The sequence below is a fragment of the Cavia porcellus genome, unplaced genomic scaffold (assembly GCF_034190915.1).
Source record: "Cavia porcellus strain 051 isolate PalLab524CR breed Dunkin Hartley unplaced genomic scaffold, mCavPor4.1 scaffold_20, whole genome shotgun sequence".
Lineage (NCBI taxonomy): Eukaryota > Metazoa > Chordata > Mammalia > Rodentia > Caviidae > Cavia > Cavia porcellus.
The window spans coordinates 50,189,630-50,215,726 of record NW_026947503.1 but is presented as its reverse complement, the minus strand read 5'-3'; the positions used below and the strand labels follow the sequence as shown (position 1 = coordinate 50,215,726).

General features: G+C 39.5%; 1 protein-coding gene across 1 annotated transcript in view; it reads left to right on the top strand.

Annotated features, from left to right (window-relative positions):
- Positions 1-21,228, top strand: part of Dsg2 (desmoglein 2) — a 44,484-nt gene extending 23,256 nt beyond the window's left edge. The window contains exons 9-15 of the mRNA XM_063231804.1: positions 2,863-3,128; positions 6,564-6,706; positions 6,978-7,205; positions 12,055-12,282; positions 14,140-14,261; positions 16,042-16,380; positions 18,427-21,228. Coding sequence (XP_063087874.1) covers positions 2,863-3,128; positions 6,564-6,706; positions 6,978-7,205; positions 12,055-12,282; positions 14,140-14,261; positions 16,042-16,380; positions 18,427-19,440 — 2,340 coding nt within the window. The 3' untranslated portion in view covers positions 19,441-21,228. The remainder of the gene's footprint in view (positions 1-2,862; positions 3,129-6,563; positions 6,707-6,977; positions 7,206-12,054; positions 12,283-14,139; positions 14,262-16,041; positions 16,381-18,426) is intronic.
- The last annotated feature ends 4,869 nt before the right edge of the window (positions 21,229-26,097 follow it).

Sequence of the window (26,097 nt, the reverse complement as noted above, 5' to 3'; positions counted from 1 at the left end):
CATGTCCCGTGTTTGAGATACAAATGCCATAACATGCATGAGAGGAAGCAGCCGCACACATGAATGACAGGGGTGCTGTAAGCGTTTTTTAAGTCAACCATGACACATACAGAAAAAGGAATATGGTTATTTCTACCAAGAGTAGTATGGATGAAAAATAGTAGAATTAGCATTATAGTAAATGCAACAGATTTAAAAATTACAAATTTATTTTCTCGATTAAATAAAGAATTGCTTCCAAATTTTAAGGACAGTAATCAGCTACTGAAACGCAGTTAGATAAAGAAGATACACAAATAATAAATGTGCACAATGAAAAGGTGCCCAATGCCATCCATCACTAGAGAAAGTTAAAAAAACCATAAAAACTACCAGTATGCATATGCTAAGATGGCTAAAATCAGTGTCTTAGCCTGTTTGGGGCTGCTGTAACAAACTACCACGTACCTCGTAACAACAGAAATGTATTTCTCACAGTTCTTGAAGCTTGATTCCATTCCTGAGCACTGACACCTCCCAAAGGCCTCTTCTCTCAAGATCATCCTTTTGAGGGTTGAGATTTCAGCATATGCATTTTATAGGGCTACAAACGTTCAGTCAAAAATGGCAAGAGTATAAAGAAATGAACTTTTCTGTATTGCTGTGGAAATAGAAAATGACTTAGCCAGTTTGTCAGAATTTTTTTTTAATTTAAATATAGAGTAGCTACCCTATGACCTAGCAATTTTATTTAGAAATACTTGCCCAAGAAAGATTAAAAAAAAGTGTCTATATGAAGACTTGTAATAAATGTTCATAGCAGCATTACTCATAATAGTGAAAATCTGCTAACAAACGTCTATGAACTGATGAGTACATTAAGATGGTTATATCCACATATTAGAGTACCATTGAACAATAAAAAGGATTGGAGTATTGATAATATGCTACAACATGGATCAACTTCAAAACCACTTGTGCTGTATGGAAGGAGCCAGATACAAAATTCCATGTAATACAGGATTGCATTTATGGAAGAATTCTAAGGGCTGGGTTTTAGCTCAATGGCATAAGCGCCTGTCTGGCAAGTGCAAGGTCACGAGTTCAATCTCCAGCACCAAAAAGAAAGAAAGAAAAAGAAAAAATATTCTAGAAAAGACAAACTATGGAGACAGAAAACAGATTGGTGATTGTTTAGGCTTAGGGAATGTGAGGGAGGTTGATCACAAATTTGCATGGAGGAACTTTTTGGAATGATGAATGTATTTTAAACTAGAATGTAGTCAAGATTGCAAATATTACAAGTCATCATGCTTTAAACATAAAATGGGTGGATCTTACTGTGTATAAATTATGTCTTAGTGAAACTTTCAAAATACAGAGATGAAAAGAAGTCATAAAATACAGTATAATGACACTAATCATGAAAACAATCCATTGCTTTGCTAACAAATTTAAAACCTCTAATGCCATTGAAAAATAGCAGAAATGGAAATGTAAAAATGCTGATAAAGTTATAAAAAGTAAGTATTTGTCCTCATACGATATTCCTGATGCTGGAGCATGGTGGTTACTGGTGACAAGCACTATGAAACAGTACTTATGACCCCAGAACCTCGCTGACTTTTTCCACATTGTCCTTGCCATTGAATGCCAGTGATAGCTGACTGGAAGATTTTATTCCTCATCCAGTCAGCATGGCAGCATCAAAACAGATGTGCCAGCAGCAAGAACAGTTTAAAAGTGCTTTCATCAAGGTTTTACAACCACGAAGTGTCTCATTTCTCCATGTTCTGTCACGTTCTGGTCCCAGCACCACAGTAACCCATATTTAAAAGGGAGCAAAAGAATACTGTTGATGGAGAACGCTTCACAAAGAAAAACAAAATTCAGAATAAATCATCCATGAGAGAAGTGAACAGCTTTGCTATAAATCATGTAAACACATGTATAGTGTTTAATTGTATGTTGAAGAAACAAGCAAAAATGATCCATCTAAATGGGCAGGGACACTGGAAATAAAAAGTAAAAACAGAATAGAAACAAATACTGAATTTTGTCTAGGTAATTGTTTCACTAATAGGATATAAAATATAAAGCGACAGAGGAAAAGCAAGTAATATAAATGTTCAGACCAATATTTTATTTCAAAGTTGCAAATAGCCCAGATGCTTAGTAACAGAATAGCTAAGTAAATTATATGTAAATATCAAATACTATAGAAATGTTTATAAAAGGAAATGGAAAAATTGAAATTAAAATATGTGTGCAGTGATAATTAGCTTGTATCAAATAGGTGTGAAAAATACGATTCACAAAGAACTATTTGAAAAGAACCTAATTTTATTGAGTGAGTAGCAAAACAGATTTTAACAAGTATCTGCTACAAAAGGAAAAACTAGGTTTTTTTGTTTAAATACATCTGAAAATACCTGAGTTTTTTCTTTACTACAGAAATTTATCAGTTTTTTTAATATGTTAATGAGCAGTATAAATCTATTTTAGGGGATAGAGATGGCAGTGTAAATCCAGGGGACACATTTTAAGGAATACTAATTTTTACTGAACGTTCATTAATGTTCCCATTCCACTTCAGCATGTTAAGATAAAAATGTATTGCAAGTTACTTTGTGCTTTACTTGTGCAAGTTACTTTGACCTTTAGAAAAATAAATTGGGAATACTCTTCAAGCACTTAGCTGGATATTATGAATATCCAGACTACTGCTAGAGCATTTTTAACTGCGTGGTATAAATAAGAGTTGGAACATCCATGTATCGTTATTATATTTAACATTAAAAGTGTGTGTGTGTGCGTGTGTGCACACTCTATGTCCTAGTTATGTTCTCTTAAAAAGATTCCTCTTTGATTTTGGCTTTCTAGGAAGTAGATTATGAAACAATGAAGAATCTTGACTTCAATGTTATTGTCACTAATAAAGCAGCTTTTCACAAGTCAATTATGAATAAGTATAAACCTACACCCATTCCTATCAAAGTAAAGGTGACAAATGTGAAAGAAGGCATTTCTTTCAAAAGCAGCACAATTTCGGTTCATGCTCGCGAAGGAATGGATATATCAAGCCAAAGCCAATCCATCGGAAAGTTTCAAGTTTTTGATGAAGACACTGGACAATCAGCTAATGTAAAGTAAGAAAATGTTATGACTATATTTTCTCATTTTAAATTACTTTAAATGCCTATTTTCAAAATTAATAATGAAATTTAAGCACCTTACTTCTTCACGTGCCAACATTGCAGTTCACCAAAGGTCTATAGATTAAATTTCCCAAAGTCATGCCTGAAAATGCAAGATGAAAACAAATTTTCCAGAACCTTCCTTCAGCCTGTGTTTGGGGACGAGCCTGGGTTCCTTACCACAGAAACAGTCGTGGCTAGAATTGGCTGAAAAGCAGTAAAGGCAAAGTTGGAGAAAGAAAACCAGCTTTCTAAAATCCATCTTATTTCTCCAAAGTACTAGAAGGAAGACAGAAGATGATAAAACTTGCCACAAATTCCACTTTACATAAGCTTGGATAAAAGCCGTAGTTGCTTTGTGTAATTTACTATGGGAAAACAAGTTCACTCACAAATAAAACATAGGAACTAATCTTCATTTTAAATCATGCTTTTTTGGTTCAGGAGTGGATGAATTTTTTTTTATATATTTTTCTTAATCATGGTGACCTTTACTATACTTACTGAAAACCCAGGAAAGACCACCACGGTGCCAGAAGGGCCTGGTTGTTTCCTGTGTGCATTCTATAGAGTCCCCTTAGATTGGCATGATATTTTTAAATTTTCAAAGTAACTTCTTAGGAAGAATGCTGTCTACAAAGTAAGTATTTATGGAGTTACAGTTACTTGGTTGAATTTGAGGAAGTCCCACATAATGCACGCACAGTTCTGTGTCTTTCTGCCCCAGTGCTAGAGCTGCATGGTTGTTTGTCTGTCCTTATGTCTCTGTGTGCCAGTACTCCATTTAGAAGCATGGATAATTATGGCAAAAGTAAGGAGAAAATCTTTAACAATTTTCTTTTTAATGAACCTCCTTTAACGGAACTCATCAACCATAGATTCAAATAACCTTTTTCCAAAATAATAAAACAAACATTTCCCATGTTTTTCACAGTGTTTGGTAACCGTCTTTTGCCTCCCGTCCCTGTAGGGCAGCCAGCCTTCTTGAACTAGGTGGTTTAGTTTGTTTTTTGGTTTCTTTGGCTTTTTAAAACCATCTTATGGCTTTTGTTAAGCTATGGTAGGGTATAATATTCCACAGAAAAGGTTGTCATAGGTTTGTATATTTACTAGTACATGTTTCCTGTACATGGTGATTACATTCATCGTTGGGAGTTGGTACTCTGTACCCAGCCAGGCAGTCCCTAACGGGTCCACAGAACTAAGGTTCGCTGTAAGGTTCTGTATGATTTCTCACTGCTGTCCTCTGAGAAATCTGTGCTTCCAATGAATCATCTGCCAATAATACTGTGGCTGTCTGTTTAAAATTCTCTGCTTCCTACCAATGTTTAAATTTTGACTGCTGTTTTTATTAGGTACTGGGAATGTGTTTTTTTTTTTTTTTAAAGTGTGTTCTCACTGGAAAAATGATGGAGCATGCATGCTTCTTTTATACATATTTATAGACTTTAGAATACAAGAAAAATGCTGGCAAGGTTTTGGGGGGAAAGGAACCCCTTTCCATTGTCAGTGGAAATGGAAAGTGATACAATCACTAGAGAAATTAGTGTAAAGGTTCCTCAAAATGGTAAAAATAGAAATTCCTTCTGACTCAGCTATTTCTTTTTTGATATCTCCCCACGAGTTAGAGATATCATATTACAATGATACATACATACCCATGTTTATAGCAGCACAGTTCATAATAGAGTAGCTAAATCCTGGAAATAGCCTGTAGGCCAATCAACAGATGACTGGATAAAGAAAATGTGGTCTGTACACACAGTGGAGTACTACTCAGCCATAAAGATGGATAAATTTGAGTCACTTGTAGAAAAATGAATGCACCTTGACAATATAATACCAAGTGAAATAAGTCAGACACAGAAGACTGAATATTGCATGATTTCTCCTGTATGAAAAACCCAAAATATAAATAATTTCAAGAACAAAATAAAAAAATAGATGATAGGAAACAGTAAGGCAGACTTTGTGAAGATGAGAAAGGGATCTGGGGATTAGGAGAGACGGGAGAGAGGAGAAGAGGAAGTAAAAATGTATATGTACCAATTTCCCAGGCTGAATGTAATTATTATGTATCACAGCGTGTGCTAATAAAAATTTAAAAAATGAAAAAGATCTTAAAAATCAGTGCAAACTTATTATTTTTCATAATGGGAGACACAGCTAAATTAAATCATTTCCCAATATTCACTTACTCTGTAGTTACTATTTTGAAATCTTAATAAAGACAAAAAATCATTCCTTTAACTGTGTTATAATTTTCTATTTTACTGATTATTGTTGTCAGTTGTTTATGGATATTTGTTCCGTGTGTGAGCTGGATAGTGCCTGATTTCCACAACAGAGACGAATAGTTAGAAAGTCCCTGAAATTAGACCACACGAACCACATCTTTGTGTGATTTTATTTGTAAGACTCTGCCTTCATTGTAAGGATGAATGAGGGAAACTGAATGACAGGTAAATTCCAGTTTTAAAACTCCTGACATGAAATTCAGAAGAACTTATGAAAATCCAAATATATAACCATTTGCCAGCTGAAATACTAAGAGGCATGAAAATTTAGTTCAAGTGTACAATTGGGTCTTTTTAAAAACAGCACCATCAGCATTGCTGTAAGTGAGCCGCCCAGTCCTTTGGCCATTAGACAGTCATTTAATAGAAAACAAGTGAGTAATCTTGATTGGAAGAACCAAGATACTCATACATTGGGCTTGCATTTGTGTTTTATGTCTTAAACTCAGAATTAATTATATACTTTTTTGAAAATACAATCTGGACATTCTCCCAGCTCTCCTGTAACTGAATCTTTCCATAAGTTAGGTCTCGCTTCTTTGCAGTAAGAAACCCAGAAATCTTTTCAGCATGTGTTCACGTCTAACAAATTCTGCTCAAAAATTACTGTGCTCAATAACCAACAATAAACTTTGTAGGTGTTTCCATTTAAGGCAACTATTGCTTTTAAAATGAAGATTTTAACATACTGACAGCACAGAAAATCCAAATGTGTTTTCCAGTACACAGTATAATTTAAGAATACTTTTCTCCACCTATCTTGTTGTATAACCAAGTTATTCCCCAAAGATTGACCCAGATTTAAGAGAGACCGGATCAGAAGCTACAGGACAGGGCAGAGCGGTTTGTGAACTTCCACTCACCCTTGGTTGTGTGCCTTGAGTACATTATAGTGTAGGATGCTTCCAAGGTGGACTGATACGCAGTCAGTGAGAAGAGTTTCAGCACAATTTTAAGGAATTAAAAGCATTCCAAACAAATGCCTGTCACAAGAACATTTCCAGTGAGATAAAAATTATATTTGAATGATTTGTCAAGATTCTGAATTTATCCAGAATGAAAACTGAATTTTATGTTTGTTTTATCACAGATACGTAAAGGTGGAAGACAGAGACAATTGGGTTTCAGTGGATTCAGTCACATCAGAAATCAGACTTGTAAAAATTCCTGATTTTGAGTCGAGATATGTCCAAAATGGTACATACACTGTAAAAATTATAGCTGTGTCACAAGGTAAGTTATTAATATGCTTTTTTAGTCATTACAGGTGTTTGGATTTTATCTTCTAGCATCAGAAGCTTTTGTTTTGAATGTGTTTTTAAAAATCAAATCTCTTGAATGGACTACCTTCATATCTATCATTTAGTAAACATGGGACATACATAGAATAAGAGGTGTCCGAAGTGTTTCATATATGCTGGGTGCCAAAATGCAAGAATTTCAGGTTATCTTATTGTTGGTCTTATGATCAGAGCACACATAGATTTTTATTCTTACTTTTAAGATGATCTTAGAAAAACCATCACTGGCACCGTCCTTATCAGCGTTGAAGACATCAATGACAATTGCCCCACCCTGGTGAACCCCGTGCAGAGTGTCTGTAAGGATGCACCGTATGTGAACGTTACAGCACAGGACCTCGATGGATACCCCAACAGTTGGCCGTTCAGCTTCTCAGTCATTGATACACCACCTGGAACAGCAGCAAAGTGGAAAATAATACACCAAGAAAGTAAGCAAAACCATTGGACTACATTCACGTCATGTATAAATATTAAGCGTGGTGGATATCTGCTTATAAATGACATTTCTAGTGTAGATTTTTTCAGAGAGATTATATAATGTAGTTCAGAACCCATGGGCATGGTATTTTAATATCATTTTCATGTCTGCAGAGAGGAGAAAAATGTTCTAAAATGCCTTAAGAGTAACTCTTGTCTCATAAGCTGAGGATGAACAAGCCTTCCTGGGTTTCAAATCACATCAGGAACTGTCTTAAAACTCTTGAGGTAGGCTAGTAATAATTCCATTTCAAGTAACATTTATTGAACACTTACCATGTATATCAGGCACTGTTTATGCATTATCATACTTAACCCTTTAATCTGTTCAAAGTTTCAAAGTCAGTATGTGATAGACAGCATGATAGGGTTCTGTCTGATACCCCACATGCAATGTCCCTATCTTGGGAGCATCCCACTTGCTGATGTGTGCCTTTGTGTGACCTTCAAGATGGTCTTGAATGTGGAAATGTCTCTCTAGAAGACTTGTTCCAAACAGTATTTACTTCAGAAAAGTTTCACATACAGCCCTCAAGCTTAGTTTACAGGTTTAATGTGGTATTTTACATCGGGCAAAGGTTTGCAGTCATTTTAAGTGCTTTGAATAATATTTGGTCCGATTTACAAGTTAAATACCGTCTACATTCCAAACTACATTATAAATTTAGTATACTTGGTTTCCTTTGCTTTAAAGATTTCAACAATTTGAATTGACAAGTAAATCCTCCCTATGTTCCTTATCCTTTAAAATTCCAGTAAATTAGCTGGGCATGGTGAAACCTTCCTGTAATCCCAACATGAAAGAGGTAGAGACCAGAAGATCACTATGGGTTTAGGATCAGCCTGAACTACTTAGTGAGACCCTAAATAAGTAAATAAATAAACATTTCCAATAAATTGAATTTATAAGTGTGTTGAACTTAGAATTCTCTTCAGTCTTCATACTGAACGAAATAGTGACCTTTCAGTCTGGAACCATAAATCTGTGTCAGTAACACAATCATACATTTTAAATTGGAGTTACGAAGCTATCATGCTAAGAGGACTACTTTTCCTAGTCCCTTTATAAGTATAATAAGACAAATAATAAATCCCTGACGCACAAATATTTAAAAAGTATGCCTGATTTGTTCTAAGTATTCTTTTGTTCGACAGCAGGTCTTCTTGGGGTTTATGGTGTGTCTTGGTTATTTTTTTGTGACTGGGACAAAATAGCTAACCCCCAAAGTTAAAGGAGAAAAGATTTACTTGGCTTCTAGGATATAGAGGTTTCAGCCCATGGTTGGCTGGCCCCAAGGCAGGGTGGCATGGCAGAAGGGCATTGAAGAGGAAACAGTCCATGGCAAACAGGCAGGTGAGAGCCTCTTTCTGCCCCTTATATTTATACAGGCTCTTTGCCCTAGGGTGGGTGTAACACTCATACCCTTAATCCTAGCAAGAACTATATCAAATCAGTCACTGGACTGATTAAGTAATCACACACCCTTAATTCCAGCACCACACACTCAAGATCCAGCCACCTCTGAAAAGCCCTACTATGACTGCCTGAGGCTTTAGGGGAACATCTAGACATAAGCCATTATAGTGCGCTGACTTGAAGCAGTCACTTATGCCCAAGGTAGGCCAAGGTTACCCTCCGTAGGAAGGATGACAGTCATCACAGTAATCAGTTGAAGTTCCCTAAAATCATGCGTTCAGCTGGTGAGATTCCTCGGTCGAGGATCTAGGTAATTTTTCATCAGAGACCTCAAAACTTGCACGTATTCAGCTTATACTCAGAGAGGTCTGGGGTACCACCAGGATAAATGTTTGATGGAGTTCGCCTTTCTTTGAGCAAGATACCTAAATGAATTTGGTATTGAACTTACTGGAAATCCAAGACATGTTTATTTTCTCTAAGAATTATATGGCGTTCAGGATATGCTGGACATTGTCTTAAACACTTTTTAATATTAACAGCTCTAGAAGTTTGTTATTATGATCATCAATGTTTTCTAGATAAGGAAGCAAAGACACAGCAAGCTTTACCCACTCCCCAGACCACAGGTGTTAAGAGCTAAGGTTGGGATTTGGCCCAGACCATCTGGCTCTGATGCCTGTACTGGCTGGGTTCTGTGCTGTGTTTAAGTCTGATGAGTTCTTGAGTTGTCACATCCTTAGGAGCATAAAACTCTTCATGACCTATGTTGTTACCAAGTTACAACCAGAAGTCCCTGAGATTGTCCTTTGTGTGATTGTGCAGTTGAGAGAAAGAGAAATCCGTAACTTTATTCATGGTTCTATAAGAAGGGGACCAATCAACTGTTGGGATAAGCAGGAGCTTCCATCTATTTTTATTTACCTGGGAAAATGTTTAGATACAGAAAATTCCATAGGTAAACAAGTCAGACCTCCTTATACTTATTGCCTACAATGCAGAGAATACAAACAACCAGTTGGATTTAAGTCAAGCTTCTGTCTCCAAAATGATAACTGATAAGAGTACAAATCCCTTTCCCCTCCTCCTTTACCCACCTCAGAGTCCATCTGCATTGATTTGGTGAATCTGAGGAGCTGTCCGCACACCTTTTTATGCAGCAGTGAAATAAGCCTGGTTATACTGTTCTCTTTCTCCACATTTCATAGGTATAATCTTCTAGGCCACTTCCTGAGTTCATTCTCCTTAAACAAAGCCCCCCCAAGCCTAAGAGGTCACTTTAAACATGTGTTACTGACCACACAGACCAAACTCCATAAAATGTAGAATTTAAAATGCAAAGCTATTTCTTACTTCAACAGAACAATCAGCTGGGTATGGTGGCACGGGTTTGTAATCTCAGCACTCAGGAGGCTGAGGCAGGAGGATTGCAGGAGTTCAAAGCTAGCGTGAACTGTATAGCAAGACCCTGTCTCAAAAAACCCAAATAAATGAATAAAGCACCCAGAATAACAAATTGTATAGTTTTTACACTTGATCTTAGCCAAAAAGCCAAGAAGCAATAATCATGTAGCTTTTTATCATTCTCTTGCAAGTAAATTTTCTTTTTTGATGCAGGGTCTCATTAAGTTGCTAAATTACCCTGACTGGGCTCAAACTTTTGATCCTCCACCCCTCAGCCCTCCAGCATGCTGAAATAGGCATTTCTCAACCATGCCTAGCCAGTAAATTATTTTTAATAAGTAGTATACTTACTGAAAAGTTTTAAACTATTCTAATGAATTACTATTTTTAGTCATGTGAAATCTAGTCATTTTTACTAGACATGGTGGTACACACCAGTAATCCCAGCATTCAGGGGGCTGAGGCAAAAGTATTGCTGCAAGTTCGAGGTCAGCCTGGGCTGCAAAGTGAGTTCAAGGCCAGCCTGAACTGAATAGTGAGATCCTGTCTCAAAAAGAAGAAAAAAAGAAAGAGAAAACTTGTCATTTTTATATGTGAAACAAAAATTTTAAATGATCATTAGTCTCTTTGGTTTTTTCTTACAGTGTTGGGAATTGAGCCCCGTACTTATTAAATAGGTGCTCTACAACTGAGCTAATTAACTAAGAACATGTGGTGGTAGCACGTGACTATAATCCCAGCACTCAACAGGCCGAGAGGTAGGATGATCACTGTGAGTTCAGAACCAGTCTAGGCTACATAGTGAGTTCAACAGTAGCCCGAACTACACAGTGAGACCCTGTCTCAAAAAAAAAGAAAAAAGATGAGGTCATTCACCGAACACTTCCTGTGTCATCTTCTTGCCAAAAAATGTATCACCTGAATCCAGCTTTGAGGAAGCAGACAAATCCAAGCTGTGGAACAGACTTTGAAATCAGTGGCTTTCAAATATGTGCAAGTTTTGAAATACCAAAAGGAACAGTGAAATTCCAGATGAGTAGAGACCACAAGAAATGTGTGGTTGTTGGCTGGACGTAGGGTCAAAAAAGAGAGCAGGACAGAGGCTTCCAGGGCATTATGAAAGGATATTATGACAGTTGAAACGTTGGCTAATGAGTTACACACTAGGAGGCGTTTTTATGTCAGTAATATGTTTTTCACTGTCCCATCATCTTAGAAAGTCTGTGCTGAAGAAGGTCCTGCTATCCATAACTGACTTCAAAGTAGTTCAGAAAGTTGTTTTTCCCAGTTCTGCATGTGTAAAGAGAATGTAGTCACTGCTGGTGTGAACAATTAGTGCAGGATATAGCAATATCCACTATAATGTTCTTGCAGCCTTGTAGATTTGAAGCTTTCAAATTTTTGAATACATGGCATTGAGAACAAAAAGGAAGGAACTAGAGAAAATGAGATTAGCTGTTGGGGGAAATCATTAAGGCCGGGAATGGGTGTCCCAGGTGTTGCGGCTCTTCTCTATGTCATATTCTAGGTTTGAAGACTGCTCAGTACTATTTGTTTATTTAAGAAATGGTAAAATAAGGGCGGAGGTTGTAGCTCAGTGGTAGTGCTTACCTGAGCCCTGGATTCCATCCCCAGCACCAAGGAAAAGGAGGAGGAAGGATAAGGTAAGGGTCATCCAGCGTTGGTTAACTCACCTGTTTGCCACTGTATTCCTGCTGTGTGGAACAGTTCCCGGCATTTGGTAAACTACACATATTAGCTAAAATTAATCATCATGAAAATAACATGTCCCCATGGGATCCTTCCCTGTTTAAGCTGTGTGTTCAAAGGCTGTAACAAATTCTGACAAGTACAGAGCATAAATCCAGTAAGAATGAAGGAAAGGCGAGGCTTCCAGGTTCCAAGAGCTCTCTGTAATCTGGCCTCTCCCTTTCCTTGGTGGTCACGGTCTTCGCTTCCCTCCCGCTTCTCCCCTGCAGGTACCAGCGTGCTGCTGCAGCAGGATGAGCACAAGCTCGGGAGAAGCAAAATTCCGTTCCTGATTACAGACAATCAGGGCCTCAGCTGCCTGGAGAAGCAGGTCCTGGAGCTGACGGTGTGTGAGTGTCTGCACGGCAGTGGCTGTGTGGGCGCGCAGCGTACCTCCTACGTGGGCCTGGGGCCTGCAGCCATTGCTCTCATAATCTTGGCCCTTCTGCTCTTGCTGCGTAAGTCTCGAAAGCCCTTCTTGAGCTCCCTTAGTGATCTGAAGGCATTACTGGCAGTTTCTTACGAGAGCAGTTTCTTAGGATTTCCTTACAGTGTTTCTTGAACGCTTTGAGACTGCATGAGAAAATATAGTCGCTGATAGTTGACAAGTTTACCAAATCTTATTACAGGGTTCTCATAGTCCCTTCTTGTCACTGGGACAAAATACTTGGCACCCACATCTTCAGGAAGGAGAGGTTTATTGGGGTGCCTGTTCTCAGCACAGGATCAGCTAGCTCCAAGGCACAAACAGCAGAGTGAGTTGGGGTTGGTGGAAGAAAGCCGAGGATGCTGTGGCCTGCAGGAGCCAGGGAAGGGAGACACTCTGTCCCCAGTGCCACCCCTGAGAGCACCTTCAGCAGCACAGGGTGCTGGGAGCCATCGGCCCCGGGAGCCAGTCACCTCCCAAAAGTCACACTTCTGAACACAGGAGGCCTTGTGGGGACAGTCTAGCTCTAAACCATAGCAAGCACCCTTATCAGAGTTTTGTCTTAGAAAAGTGTATTCTGATTTTTTTAAAAACCAAGGTACCACGTGTTCTCCAGGCTACTTTTGCCATGAGCACCGCCGTGTCCTAGGTAGGATGCTGTCTGTTCATCTCTGCTCTTTTCAGAGCACCCAGAGTAGTGCCCCTCACATAGTAGATCCTCAGAAATGACTTGCTGCATGAATTTGGAATATGGACACAAGATTGTTTTATGAACCAGTTTATTCAGTCGATCTTCACTTTGTGCACTGAAATTGTTAGAGCTCTGCCTCACTGACCCCTGCGGGGCAAGCTTCTACATCTGCACCAGCAGCAGCCAGGCCCTCCAGCCTGTCCTGTCTGCCCTGCCTACCTACCGTCCAAAAGACTGGAGTTTCCTCTCATGAAAGAATTAAAGGGTGCCACAGGGGTCACGTGCAGTTCACTCCACTCACCCCTGAACCCAGGCAGAGCACCTCCTTGCAGGCACTCTGGACTATCTCAGTGAGGAGCCAGTTAAAGCCATTAGCAGGTGCCTAGTGGAACACAGCACTCAGCAGCTTACAGCATAGCCGTGTGCCACTGCCTGCATGTCCCAGGTCGTTACAAATAGACACACATAAGGGAAAATGACCCATCTCGGCTTACCACACCAGGACAGCACCTCTTCTTGGGGCATCCTTGCACGACCTTTTCACCTCAGACTCCCCAGAGCCTACTGAGACTCTTGCCGCATGACAGCCAATTAGATCAATGTTTATTGAATATGTTGAAATTATTGAGTCGCCACTGGCCGACTTCAGACTCTATATTAATCATGGTAGCTATAGTGACTGGGCAGAATCACATGGAAGTAGTACTCAGATAATCCAAAAGTTAACTGAGACCTCAGAGGTCATGCCTTGTGCAAAATTTCACTCTAAGGTAAAGTATTTTAACCATTTCAGTGTTCTAGAATATTTGAATATATTAAATTTTTTCTTTTAAGAGCTTTTGATCTTGGTAATATATCTCTCTGTGGATAGTAAATTTACAAAAACATTAGGGAAGTAGTTTTTAAAAATGTAATCTGTGCATTGGATTTGCTAGTTTGCATATTATCTCGCACATTCTTAATATTCTACTTGGTGCCATAGATGGTCTCTTTGTGAGGAACAAGGCGTTTAAGCCTGTCAGTGTTTCTTCTTCTGCCCTCAGGCTGTGGCATAGCACATCCAAAACAAGCTTGGAGGGGTTGGATGAGGGTAAAAAAAAACACTGAAACACATGACGTGCAAATTCCAGTTGTACAGCTCATAGGAGAAATGTGTCAAGACTGACCTTCTCTGTACTCACTTCTGTGTCTGTGTAGTTGTGCCATTTTTGCTGCTGCTGTGTCATTGTGGAGAGGGTGCCAAAGGCTTCACGCCCATACCCGGCACTATAGAGATGCTGCATCCTTGGAACAACGAAGGGGCTCCACCTGAAGATAAGGTCAGTTTGGTGGATAACCAGTGCAGCTCTCATCTTTTCTGATCCTCAAGGGGCTTAGGAAGTATTTCTGATGTCTTTGGTTATGAAAGAGTAATATTGTAATACTGTGAGCTGCATATTTGGTGTTCATTCCCATTTCCTGCCGTACAACTCCAAAAGTCCTTGGAAATTTGGAAGTGGTAGTTTCCTGACATCTGAGATGGCGGGGGGGTGGGGGGGGTGGGCGGGGTCTGAGTTTTCTCCATCTGAGATCTGCCACCATCTCCAAGTAGACAATGTCAGCATCAAATGGACTTACAGGGTCCTAACTGGAGTGCACTGCAGAATTGATTGCTTGCTTGCTGGCGGGGGAAAGACCTCACAAGAAACGCTTGTGAGGTCACAGAAGTCTGCATTAATCATCGTATTGAGAGCAGAGCAAAAGCAGGTTGTTTTCTCAACAGTAGTCATCACAAATTTCATGCACATGCCTTTGTGAAGCAAAGGCTTCTAGTGACAGCATATTTTGCTTGGTTGCCAGGGCAAAACTGAGGTGGTCTCACAGCATTGTGATACAGGGTGTGTTAATCACAGTGTAACCATGGTTGGGTAGTGACCCAGGGAATGCAGAGCAAGGGTCAGGGACAAAGCATTAGTTAGCTTTCGTGTTGCTGGAAAACAATACCTGACACCCAGGATTTAAAGAAGGAAAGATTGAATTTGGTTCATGGTTTCAGGGGATTGGTGGCTGCAAGGCAGGAACATCGTGGCGAAGGGGATAAGAGCAAAGCAAAGCTGCTCAGTAGCAGAGCTGTCCCCTTCCTGGGCAGAGGAAGGGGACAGTGCCAGAGAGGAAAAAGCAAGGGACCAGAAGCAGTACCCAAGGTCACACTTCCAGGGCCCACCCAGACATGGCCGGAAGTATACTCCACCAGTCCCTTGGTGTCTCCCAAGCCATTCAGGTTGACACAGTCTAGCTTAGCCACCACAGACACAGAGCTGTATAGCAGTCCAAGATAGAAGTTTTCATCCCAATATCAAGTGGCAAATTTTTCATCACAGAAAGTGCTCCATTTCTGTTCTCCATACATCCAGGTGACAGCAGTAAACCTTCAATCCCCATGACAGAGTACTGGGTTTCAGTTCTGTGCTGTCCTCATATTCTGGGTGCCTCCCTACTGCATTCACATTCAAACTATTGGTTGGGAGGAGAGTAAAGGAGCACTCTCCGTAAACACATTTTCCGTGAGTTGGCTTACACCATTTCTGCCAGATTCACTGGGGCTTGAACCCAGATCCATCACACTGAGCTACATTCCCAGTCTCTCCCACCTTCCTTTTTTGAGACAGGATCTCAATAAGTTGCCCAGATTGAATTTGAATTTACAACTCTCCTGCTTCAGCCTCACAGAGTATTCAGATTATAGGCATGCACCACCTCACCTGCTTACAGCCCTTATTTTGAATCCATGTGTCCAGCTAAAAATGAAATTAAGGATTCTTTAACCATAGCAGAAGGCTGAAACCTTAGAGGAATGTTAAAATGCTATTGGCCCCCGTGGAGTAATTGAGCTGAGACTATAGAGGAAGTTTGGTTTTTGTTTCTGGTTCATACTTAGCTATGAAAGAAGGCAGAATGAAGATCACAAGACTCACACAGAAGTTATTCAATCCAAAATATCCTTGCTGAATCATCTCTGTGGAAAAGCTCATTCATTCTTATGCCCCCGTATCTCTGATCCTTCTAACACCCGTGCTGACACTCTGTCCTGACCCTGGTGTCATCTGTGTTTGCACACAGGTGGTGCCAGCGATCCTGGCCGTCGATCACGCGGAAAATGCAACAGTAAGAAATGAAGTGGGAAGTGCAATGGCCAACGAAGGCACCATGAAAGGAAGCAGCTCTACCTCCTTTTTCAAAGTGCAGCAAGACCAGACCAACATGGATGGGAGATGGGAAGAACACAGAAGCCTCCTCGGCAATGGCGCCACCCAGGTGACCGGCACAACAGGAGCCAGGCTGGGAGCTAAGACTTCGTGGATCAGAGGAACCCTGGGGGCTTCCAGAGAGGTGGCTGGAGCCCACACCGCTGCCGCCGGTGTGGTCAGCGAGGAATTCTTAAGAAATTATTTCACTGATGTAAGGCTTATTCTCTTGTTTTCTAGGTAAAGGGTGGGCAGTGAGAGCTGAGACCTGCCGGGTGTCCGTGCAGCCCTGGGAAAAAAGCAATAGCAAAGCTAGGCAGTGGCTCATGAAGCCTCTACCTCTTCTTACAATCTCATGTCAGTGGTCAGAGCAAGTCACACAATGTGCGGAATGCTAGTGTGTCACAATGTGCAACTCCAGGAGGGAAGGGCAGAAAATACATGGCCTGCAAGTCACAGGCTATTCAGTCCATTTAGACTTTCATACACGGGTTACGATAAACAGATAGCTTTGCCTTGGGTATGAAGGCTCCCTATTATGGGAGTTCACAAAAAATGATAAAGTTACAGGAAAAATGATCAGATGCAATAAAGAAACGCATAATGGAATTAATTAATAGCAAGATTAGGGGAAAATGCTGCCTCAAGATAAAATAGATTGCAGAATCCATTTCATTAGCAGGAATAATCAGGAATATTTATTTCATCATGGAAGATGGATCAACTCATCTGGAGACCTAACACTGCTAAAATGTCAGAACCTAATAACAGAAATTTAAAATCCTGAAGCAAAAATTGATAAAACTAAAAGAGAAATAGACAAGTCCATAATTATAGTTGGGAGGTTCAACCTCTTCTGTCAGTAATTCAAAGAAAAGCAGACAGAAAATCCGAAAGATATAGAAAATATAACTGACCACTGACTGGATCCGCTTGGCATTAATACAGCATTAAGTGCCTTAAAGCACAGTACACATTCTTTTCATACAGGCTGAGGTAGAAGTTTAAATACATTTAGTAGAATTTCAGTTTTGCAGAGTAATCTGGCAATAAGCAGTTAAATCAAAAAGTCAATAACAAAGTGATATGTAAAATATAACCAGATAAACACTGTAAGTTGCACATTCTAAATAACTCATGAGTCAAGGGGGAAGAACAATTCATAAACAGTTTGAGCTGACTGAAAATTAAATCATACTTTATCAAAATTTGTGAGGCACTGCTGAAGTAATAATTTGGGGGAAATTTTTATCAAAGAAATGATTATATTAGAAGGCGGCCCTCAATCAGTAATCTAAATGTCCTCTTAAGTTATTAAATAGTAAGCAAAAGGAGGAAGCAATGAAACCAAAAGCTGTTTAAAGAGATTATTTGAAGTTGAACCCCTTAAGCAGTCTAAATAGGATATAAAGGAAGCGGACACAAAATACCAATAAAGAGAACAAATTACAGATCTTACAGGCATAGTAATCAATAAAGAAATGCAAGATGGGCTGCCTTTCTTGAGAACAAGTCCCTTGTGTCCACAGAGATAGGGGAGTGTCAGTGATCTCCAGGACGCTTGAGAGGAGCACGGGGCTTTATTTCCGCCCCTCTCCTCTAAGTTTGTAAATTCCTGGAGTGTTCGGATGCCTTCCACCTCCCCTCTGTAAGTGACCCTTGACCTAGCGTCAGCCTGACAGGTGTCATCCAGGAGAGCTGCTGTCTTCCTTTGCAGTCTCACTGCCACGCTCAGTTCTGGTCCCTGTTGGTGGTGTTTTGATTTGTTTCCTGTTAAAACTTGCTCAAGTCAGTCTTATGTGTGTAGTAAACTTCAACTTGGAAAAATTTCAGCGTAATCTGAAAATTTGCTAGTAGACATTTTGAACTCTTGTGTAACAAGTTTATATTCTCCTGCATTACTGTAGTACAGTTAACAAATTCAGAAATTAACAGCCTACATTTGCTTTAACCAATTTCTGCAAAAATGTCTTTTACAGCAGTTGTTTTCTCTGTCCAAGATCATCCACAATCCTGTGTTCCTTGTAGCTGTCATGATACTTATCTCTCCTTTAATCTGAAACAGTCCTCTCTCCCTTTGTTCTTCATCATATTAACATTTTTTAATACACAGTAGCCATGACATACAATGCTTCTATTTGTATTCCTCTGTTTCTTTGTATTTGGGCTCAGGTTTTGCATTTTAAACAGAAATAGAGAATCTTGTTTCTTGAGTAAATTTCTGTTGCTGATTCTTTGCCTCTTTTTATTTCCACTTTAGAAGGTAGCCTCCTACACTGAGGAAGATGACATTCACATGGCCAAAGACTGCCTCCTGGTTTACTCCCAGGAAGAAACAGCATCTCTGCACGGGTCCATTGGCTGTTGCAGTTTTATTGAAGGAGAACTGGACGACCGCTACTTAGATGATTTGGGACTGAAATTCAAAACACTAGCTGAGGTTTGCTTGGGTCGGAAAATAGATGTGGATATGGAAATTGAGCAGAGGCAAAAACTTGTCAAAGAAACAAATTTGAGCACAGCTGCACACTCACTCTATGAGCAAACCACAGTTAATTCAAAGAATACCTACTCTGGCGGCAGCTTGCCAGTTCCTAAACCCTTGCAGGAAGCCAGTGCAGAGATGGTCACTCAGGAAGTAGTCACCGAGAAATCGGTATCTTCCAGGCAGGGTCACAAGGTGACACCACCTCCTCCTGACCCACTGGCTTCTGATAATATCATAGTGACAGAAACATCCTACACCACAGGCTCTACTGTGTCACCAAGCACTGTGATCCTGGCTCCCAGGCAGCCCCAGAACCTGATCGTGACAGAGAGGGTGTACGCACCAGCTTCCACCTTGGTAGATCAGCACTATGCTGGGGAGGGGAATGTCGTAGTCACTGAAAGAGTAATCCAGCCTAGCGGGACCATCCCTCATCCTCTGCAAGGCTCCCAGCATCTGCATGATGCACAGTACGTTATGGTGACTGAAAAAGAAAGTATCCTTGCACCCGGCTATGGCGGGCAGCCCACCCTGGCCATGCCCAATGTAGGACAGAATGTGACCGTGACAGAAAGAGTGCTGACCCCTGCTTCTGCTCTGGATTCCAGGTACCAGATTGCCTCTGAAGCCTCAGGGAAGGCTGGGACGGCTGTGATTTCTGGGGCTGGAGTCCCTGGCCCTCTGCCACATTCTGGTTTGGAAGGATCTGGCCATTCAAATTCTACCATTACCACATCCTCCACCAGGGTCACAAAGCACAGCACTGTGCAGCATTCTTACACCTAAGCAGCTGCCAGTGCCAGACACACCCAGAGTCTAGCTGGCAGAGACTGCGGGCATATTTTCTGTCTGCCTGGCTCTACGTGGGTCTCCCAACCGTGCAGCGGTGCGCATGCATTGAGCTTACATTTTCTTTCTCAGTCACCAGTACTCAAAGGTCCACACTTTCTCTGCTTCCAGAAGCATACTTCAGAAATGCTTCATGTATCACAGTTGGCATAGTGATGATGCCGTTAAGTGCCTTTTAGTGAGTTATGCAAACAATATTCACAAAACAGAACAGAGTAAATCTGCCTTCTGAGAATTTATCAGATCAACACACTGCCATCCAGGAGAGCAACCTAGGAGCGTGATTGGGTCTCTTCATGAACTGCATCAATATTTCACATCCATGTTCTGTGTTCTCTATGTTACTGCACCCAGCAGGTCATCAACAGCTCACTCACCCAAAGAGCTACCTACAGTCCGGGGGCCGGTTTTGTTGGTGGTTTTCTTTTAATTTGTGGGAAGTTGATTAAACTTTTGAATGCTAGGACGTATGTGTCCATAATGTCACATGCTCTTAAAAATTCCATTGTATTTCCTTGTCTCGATAGTCATAAAAAATTTGAATACTTCAAATTCGATTGTGTAGTCCAGGACAAAATTTGTAAATATAATACAATTTTACTACTTCTACTACTAATAATATCCTACAGGGGAATAGAAACCTCAGGATGTTCTTAATGGCTGCAGTGTAGTGCAGCTAAATTAACCAGCCATATCCTTCCCCGTGGTAGGAACGATGCCTATTTCACTGCCTTATGCTTTCAATGACTCACAGAGTGCCAAAGAATATTTGTGAATTAAACTGAATTTTACAAACCATTTTGTACAATTGCCAAAAATATCAAAACACTTTTAGGCTTTGACTAGCTGGTTATAACTTAGTACATTAGGGGTAAATATCGTTAAGAGCCTTAATTATGTGACCTCATTTTGCACAGTGACCTTGCCTTGTTTTTTTTTTAAAGTTACATGATCAGGTGTGGTGGTGTACGTCTGTCATCCCAGCACTTGGGAAACCAAGGCAGGAAGATCACTGTGAGTTGGAGGCCAGCCTGGGTTACACATAGTGAGTTCAAGGCCAGTCTTGAGTACGTAGTGAGATCCCATCTCAAAAAACACAAAAAATTTAAAAATAAAAATAGAAAAAGTCATGTAGGTTGTTTGGCTCCTAAATAAGATTGTATTTTATTGTTCTTAGAAACAGTAATGTTTCAAACTATATACAGATATCACTAATTAATAGAAGTATTTGCAGCCACAGAATAATTTTCATTATTTTTAAATACTGTCTCATTTGTTGATATTTAAGATATTTACTAAAAAATTGGAACTTTAAAGTTATACTTTAGTAGACTTTTTAAAATATCATTTACTTGAATTGTGTAGGATTTATGCAACTCCGTTCATTAACTGTAATGTAAGGGCAAGTATTTTTAGGCATCATAAGCTGTGGTTAAGATGAAGGTCACTCTTCCATGATCTTGAGTTGTTTGCACCCTATTTAGTGATTTTTTTGTGAGTTTTTTTTTTAATTGTCTTATATATTTTGCCAAGGATGCTACAGGAGTGTCTCATTATGACCTGTGTACTCCACACAAACAGAAGATGGTCCGGGCTAAAAACCTTAACCTGTTTCTCACATGTTCTAAATGATTTTCTTTGTTTCTGGAAAGGTGACTTGCGTTAGTGTTTACATTTGTTCTGGGGAGATTGTATTTGTATTTAATAAAAGCAGTCCCTCCTTCACATCTTCTTGGTGATGCCATCTGTTTGTGTTATTTTTGGCCAGTCCCATTTTACAAAGATTACAACTAGTTAGGATTACAACTTGTTAGGGAAGGTTGCTCCCTAAAGAAAACTGGTGTTTGCTTGTTTGTTTGTTTCTGCTGTGTTAATTAGATCTGCATACTGCCAGCCACTTTGAAAGAGCATTATTTCTCTTCTTGAGTACAGTAGAATATAAGGTGGCCCAGTTGTAGGGCTGAAATATGAATTTCAGACCTACAAGGAATAATTTTTTATTGTATATCTAGTAGTTAAAAAAAAAAAAGTACAGCTGCCTCTCAGTTTATGATGGAGTTCCATCCCCATCAACCAGCCATTAATTGAAATATCATAAATCAAAGGTGCATTGAATATCCCCAGCTTACTGAGTACCCTCCTAGATTCTTGTGAATTCACATTGCTTTCACACCATGATACTATTGAAAGTTAGGGACCATCTGTTCCTGTTATTTACCTGAAATCTGAAGTTTACAAAGTACCTTATCTTTCTGTTAGCCAGGCCTGGCAGCCTGGTTCTGCAGGGGCTCCAGATCACTCTGCCCAGAAAGTAACTCAGAGGAGCCAGTTGCATTAGACCTGAGAAAGCTCACACATCTGGGCCAAAGATATGGACTCCTGCAGTGTTTAAGAAGCTGCTGTAGCTGCTGGTCATAGTTTACCCTTCTCCCTCGGGCCTCTCAGCTGACACTCTGTAAAAAAACGCAGATTCACCGGAGGAAGTCTGCTAATATGTGCTTCTCAGAGATCCAGGGGAGAAACTCACAGAGGTGGTTAAAACTTAGCTTTATACAGTTTACAGCAAAGCAGTAAGTAAATTTAACTGTTTAATTGAACAACTCAAGAAACTGGGCTGTCCTGGAGCCAGAAGAGGTTCAGAGAATTCTGCTCCCCATAGTGGAGGGACAGGATTTGAAGACAGAGTGGAAGCAAATTACAGAAACAGCTTTTGGCTGCTTTAACGAGGTATAATCTGCTGGTAGCCTGTGATTGGCTGAAACTTAGCTGCTGTGATTGGCTGAGACAGCTATTTGTTGGCACAGAGTGGGGGAAACTTGGGCTTTCAGTTTATTTACTTACCAAGCTAGGGGACTGTGGATTATGTAGGCGCTTTGGGATACAAAGGCAATCCTAAGCCAAAATCAGTTTAACAGTATACACTCAACTTGAACTAAAAAAAAGGGGGAGAATTGACAAAGTTAAGTTATAAAAAGAACATTAGGAAAAGAATGGTAAACAATGTGAGATTTGAGACGCTGGTGTAAATCGGCACCTTCTTCAATCACAGGCTGTTTAGTCACCGTCTCCCCCATACACAGAAGGAGCTGCCTTTGAAACTGGACATTTTCCTTCCGTAAACTTCCCTTTAGAAAGGGAAATATTCTGTCTTCTCGGCTTTGCTTGTGTCTGCAGCCCAAAGTGATTACCAATCTAAAACAGAAAAGAATGGCAGAGGCAAACATAAAATATCGAAGAAGCCAAGCCTGGTAGTGCATTCCTGTATCCCAGCACTCCGGAGGCTGAGCCAGGAACACCAATGCAAGTTCAAGGCCAACCTGCATGACAAAGCAAGAACCTGTCTCAAAAATTGAACAAGCCTTTCACCAGCTTTATGACCAGGGCTCTTTGAAGGACCTGGGCCTCCTCTTTGAAAGCCGAACACACAAGCAAACAGCATCCTTATCTCCCTCTCCAAGAGTATGGAGAGCAAAACTAACCAGTTACCTGCCATACAGAACAAGAAGTTTTTTGTTTTATCTATCTTTTAAATTATACTTTACAGAGAAAAATTTTCAAAACAAGATAATAGGAGATAACACATTATCTTTAGTTAGTGTACAATATGCAGACATTTGACTACAAACACTATTAACATAAACCTTCCTTTTCAATGAATGAGGAGAGATTAATATAACTATTGTAACTATCTTGTTTTGTTTTCCTTTCTTTTCTCTTTTGCCCCATTCAAGTTTCTCTTTTCTTATTCAAAAGGAATTCAAAAATTTCTTCCTGTTTTATAATATCTGTTGTACATTTTGGATTTTATTTACTCTGTCAGCTTCTTACACTAAGATGACAATACAATGTTTACATGTGTGTCTGGTTTATTTCACTTATGCGTATGGTTTCAAATTGCATCCATTTACCTATAAAAGTCTCCAGTTTATCCTTCTTTATGACTGTGTAGTGCTCCATTCTTTTTTTATCCACTCCTTAATTGCTGGGCATTTGGGTTGTTTCCAAGATCTAGCTACTACAAATTATGCTGCTATAAACATGGGTGCACATGTATCACTGTAGTATGATGTTTTTTAATACTTCTGGAAAGATACCCAGAAAGGAAACATATGGGTCAAATGGGATCTTTAATCCTAGCTTTTTGAGGAATCTCACACTTCCACTAATGATGGAGAAGGGTTCCTTTTTCCCCTTTCTGGGATGAGATTGAATCTCAGTGTTGTTTTAATTTGCCTCTCTCAAATGACCAGAAATGTTGAGCATTTTTTCATATATTCATTTGCTTTTTGTATTTCTTCCTCTGAGAAGTGTGTATTCATCTCAAATGCCCATTTTTGGAATGGGTCTTTAAATCTGGGTGGTCTGATATTTTTGTGTTCTTCATATGTTCTTAATAGTAGTTCTTTGTCTGAGGAACAACTGACAAACACTTTTTCCCACATTGTGGGTTGTCTCTTCATTCTGCTGGTTTCTCTTGCTGTGAAAAAGCTTTTTAATAACATGAGATCCCAGTTATTCATTCCTTGTGATAGCTCCTGTGCAGTTAGGGTTGTATTCATAAAATCTTTTCCTACAGCAATGTCTTCAAGAGTTTTGCCTATTCTATCTTTCAGCAGGTTTAATGTTTCTGTTTTAATATTTAGAACTTTAATCCATTTCGACTTTAGAAGGAATAACAGTGGGAAAGGAAGAAATTAAACTATTATTTGCGGATAGCATGATCCTGTACATAGAAGACCCCAAAAACTCCACTGAAAAAACCTGCTACATTTAATAAACAATTTCAGTAGCATAATTCGATACAAAGTCAGTACTCAAAAGCAAATAATCTTCCTGCACATAAATAACAAACTCACAGGAGTCAGTGAAACAACACCTTTCATAATAGCATCCAAAAAATGAAATACGTAGGAATCAATCTAACAAAGGATGTAAAAGACCTCTGCATTGAAAATTATAGTACTAATGAAAAAGGAGATTGAAGAAGATATCAGGAAACAGAAAGCTATTCCTTGCTCTTGAGAAGGAAGAACCAATATAGTGAAAATGGCCATACTTCTAAAACTATCACACAGCTTAATGCAATTCCAGTCAAAATTCCAACAGCATTTCTGACAGAGTTAGAGAAACAATACTAAAATTCATTTGGATCCAGAAAAGACCTAGAATAGCAAAGGCAGTTCTAAGCAACAAAAGCAAGGCAGGAGGCATCACACAATCCCTGACTTGAAATTATACTATAAACCTGCTGTGATTAAAACTGTGGTACTGGGAGGGGGGGTGAAGATCAATGGAAAACATTAGCAGATGCAGAAACAACTCCAGACATACTCGACATACTCAGCCACCTTATCTGTGACAAAGATGCCAAACACATTCATTGGAAGAAAGATGGCCTCTTTAATAAATGGTGCTGGAAAAACTGGTTTTGCGTGTGTCAAAGATTAAAATTGAACCCCTATCTTTCACCATGCACTAAACTAAATGTATTGTTTCTTTAGATAAAGACAATTAACAGAGATAATGAAATTGTGTCAACAAAGGGTACTGGCAAATCCTCTAATTTGAGGACAAATTATCCTTTGTCTTGTAAACACAGTTATTTTGCTTGGCTGTATAAAAAGGAGAGAAGTTTTTCCTGTATTAGCAATCTCTTGTAAGTTGCCAATGATGTACAACACATTTTGGCTTAATGTTTATGAATAAAACTATTTTCCCTCTCTTTTACCTTTATGGAAAGGACTTTTTGGCTGGTAGGAGATTTTGTTTTTAATTATATTTCCTCAACAAAAGTAACCAGTTAAACAATAAACACAGAAAGTGAAGTTAAAGTTCGATAGAGAGTCAAGGGTGGAATCCTAAAATACACATCACAAAAATGGAAGCACAACAGAAAGAAAGATTAACGAAAAAGCAGGTGGGACAAACACACACACACACACACACACACACACACACACACACACACAGCTTAAACTTAGCAACACGAATAATTGATGCAAAGCTTTGCTTTAGAAGCTAGAGAGTGTCAGAATGGATCCGAAGTTAAGACCTGCCTAATGCTATTTATAAGAAATGCACAATAAATACAGAAGCATAGAAAAGTGAAAAGTTAAAGGATTAAAAAGATAAATTACAGAAACTAAGAGAACTAGTATGGCTATTTTATTAGGAAAAGTGATTTCCAAGATGAAGATAACCAGAGATAGACATAAAAAGTCATCACTGCAGGAACACACTTTGGGAATAATTGTGTATTTTTTTTTTAATAAAAGGACAGCTATCCAGAGCCATTCATATGGCTGCAATTTGACATATACAAGAAAAAACATACTTAGGACATTGATCTCCTTCAGGGACCTTCTAGATCTAGAAATTGCAATATGTATCTTTAATTTGTCATAGTCTACCTTCAAAGTTTCTGCTTTCCTACAATGATGGAGATGGACCTTGAGCTTTTACTTTGTAGACCTCATTATGCCCTTAGATCTTTGCCAGTCAAGATGTTTCAAAGGTTCCTTCTTCCCATGTCTCCTGCCTGTCACTTAGTATAATGCATTGTGATCCTGAATATTCTGAAACCTGTATCAGTCC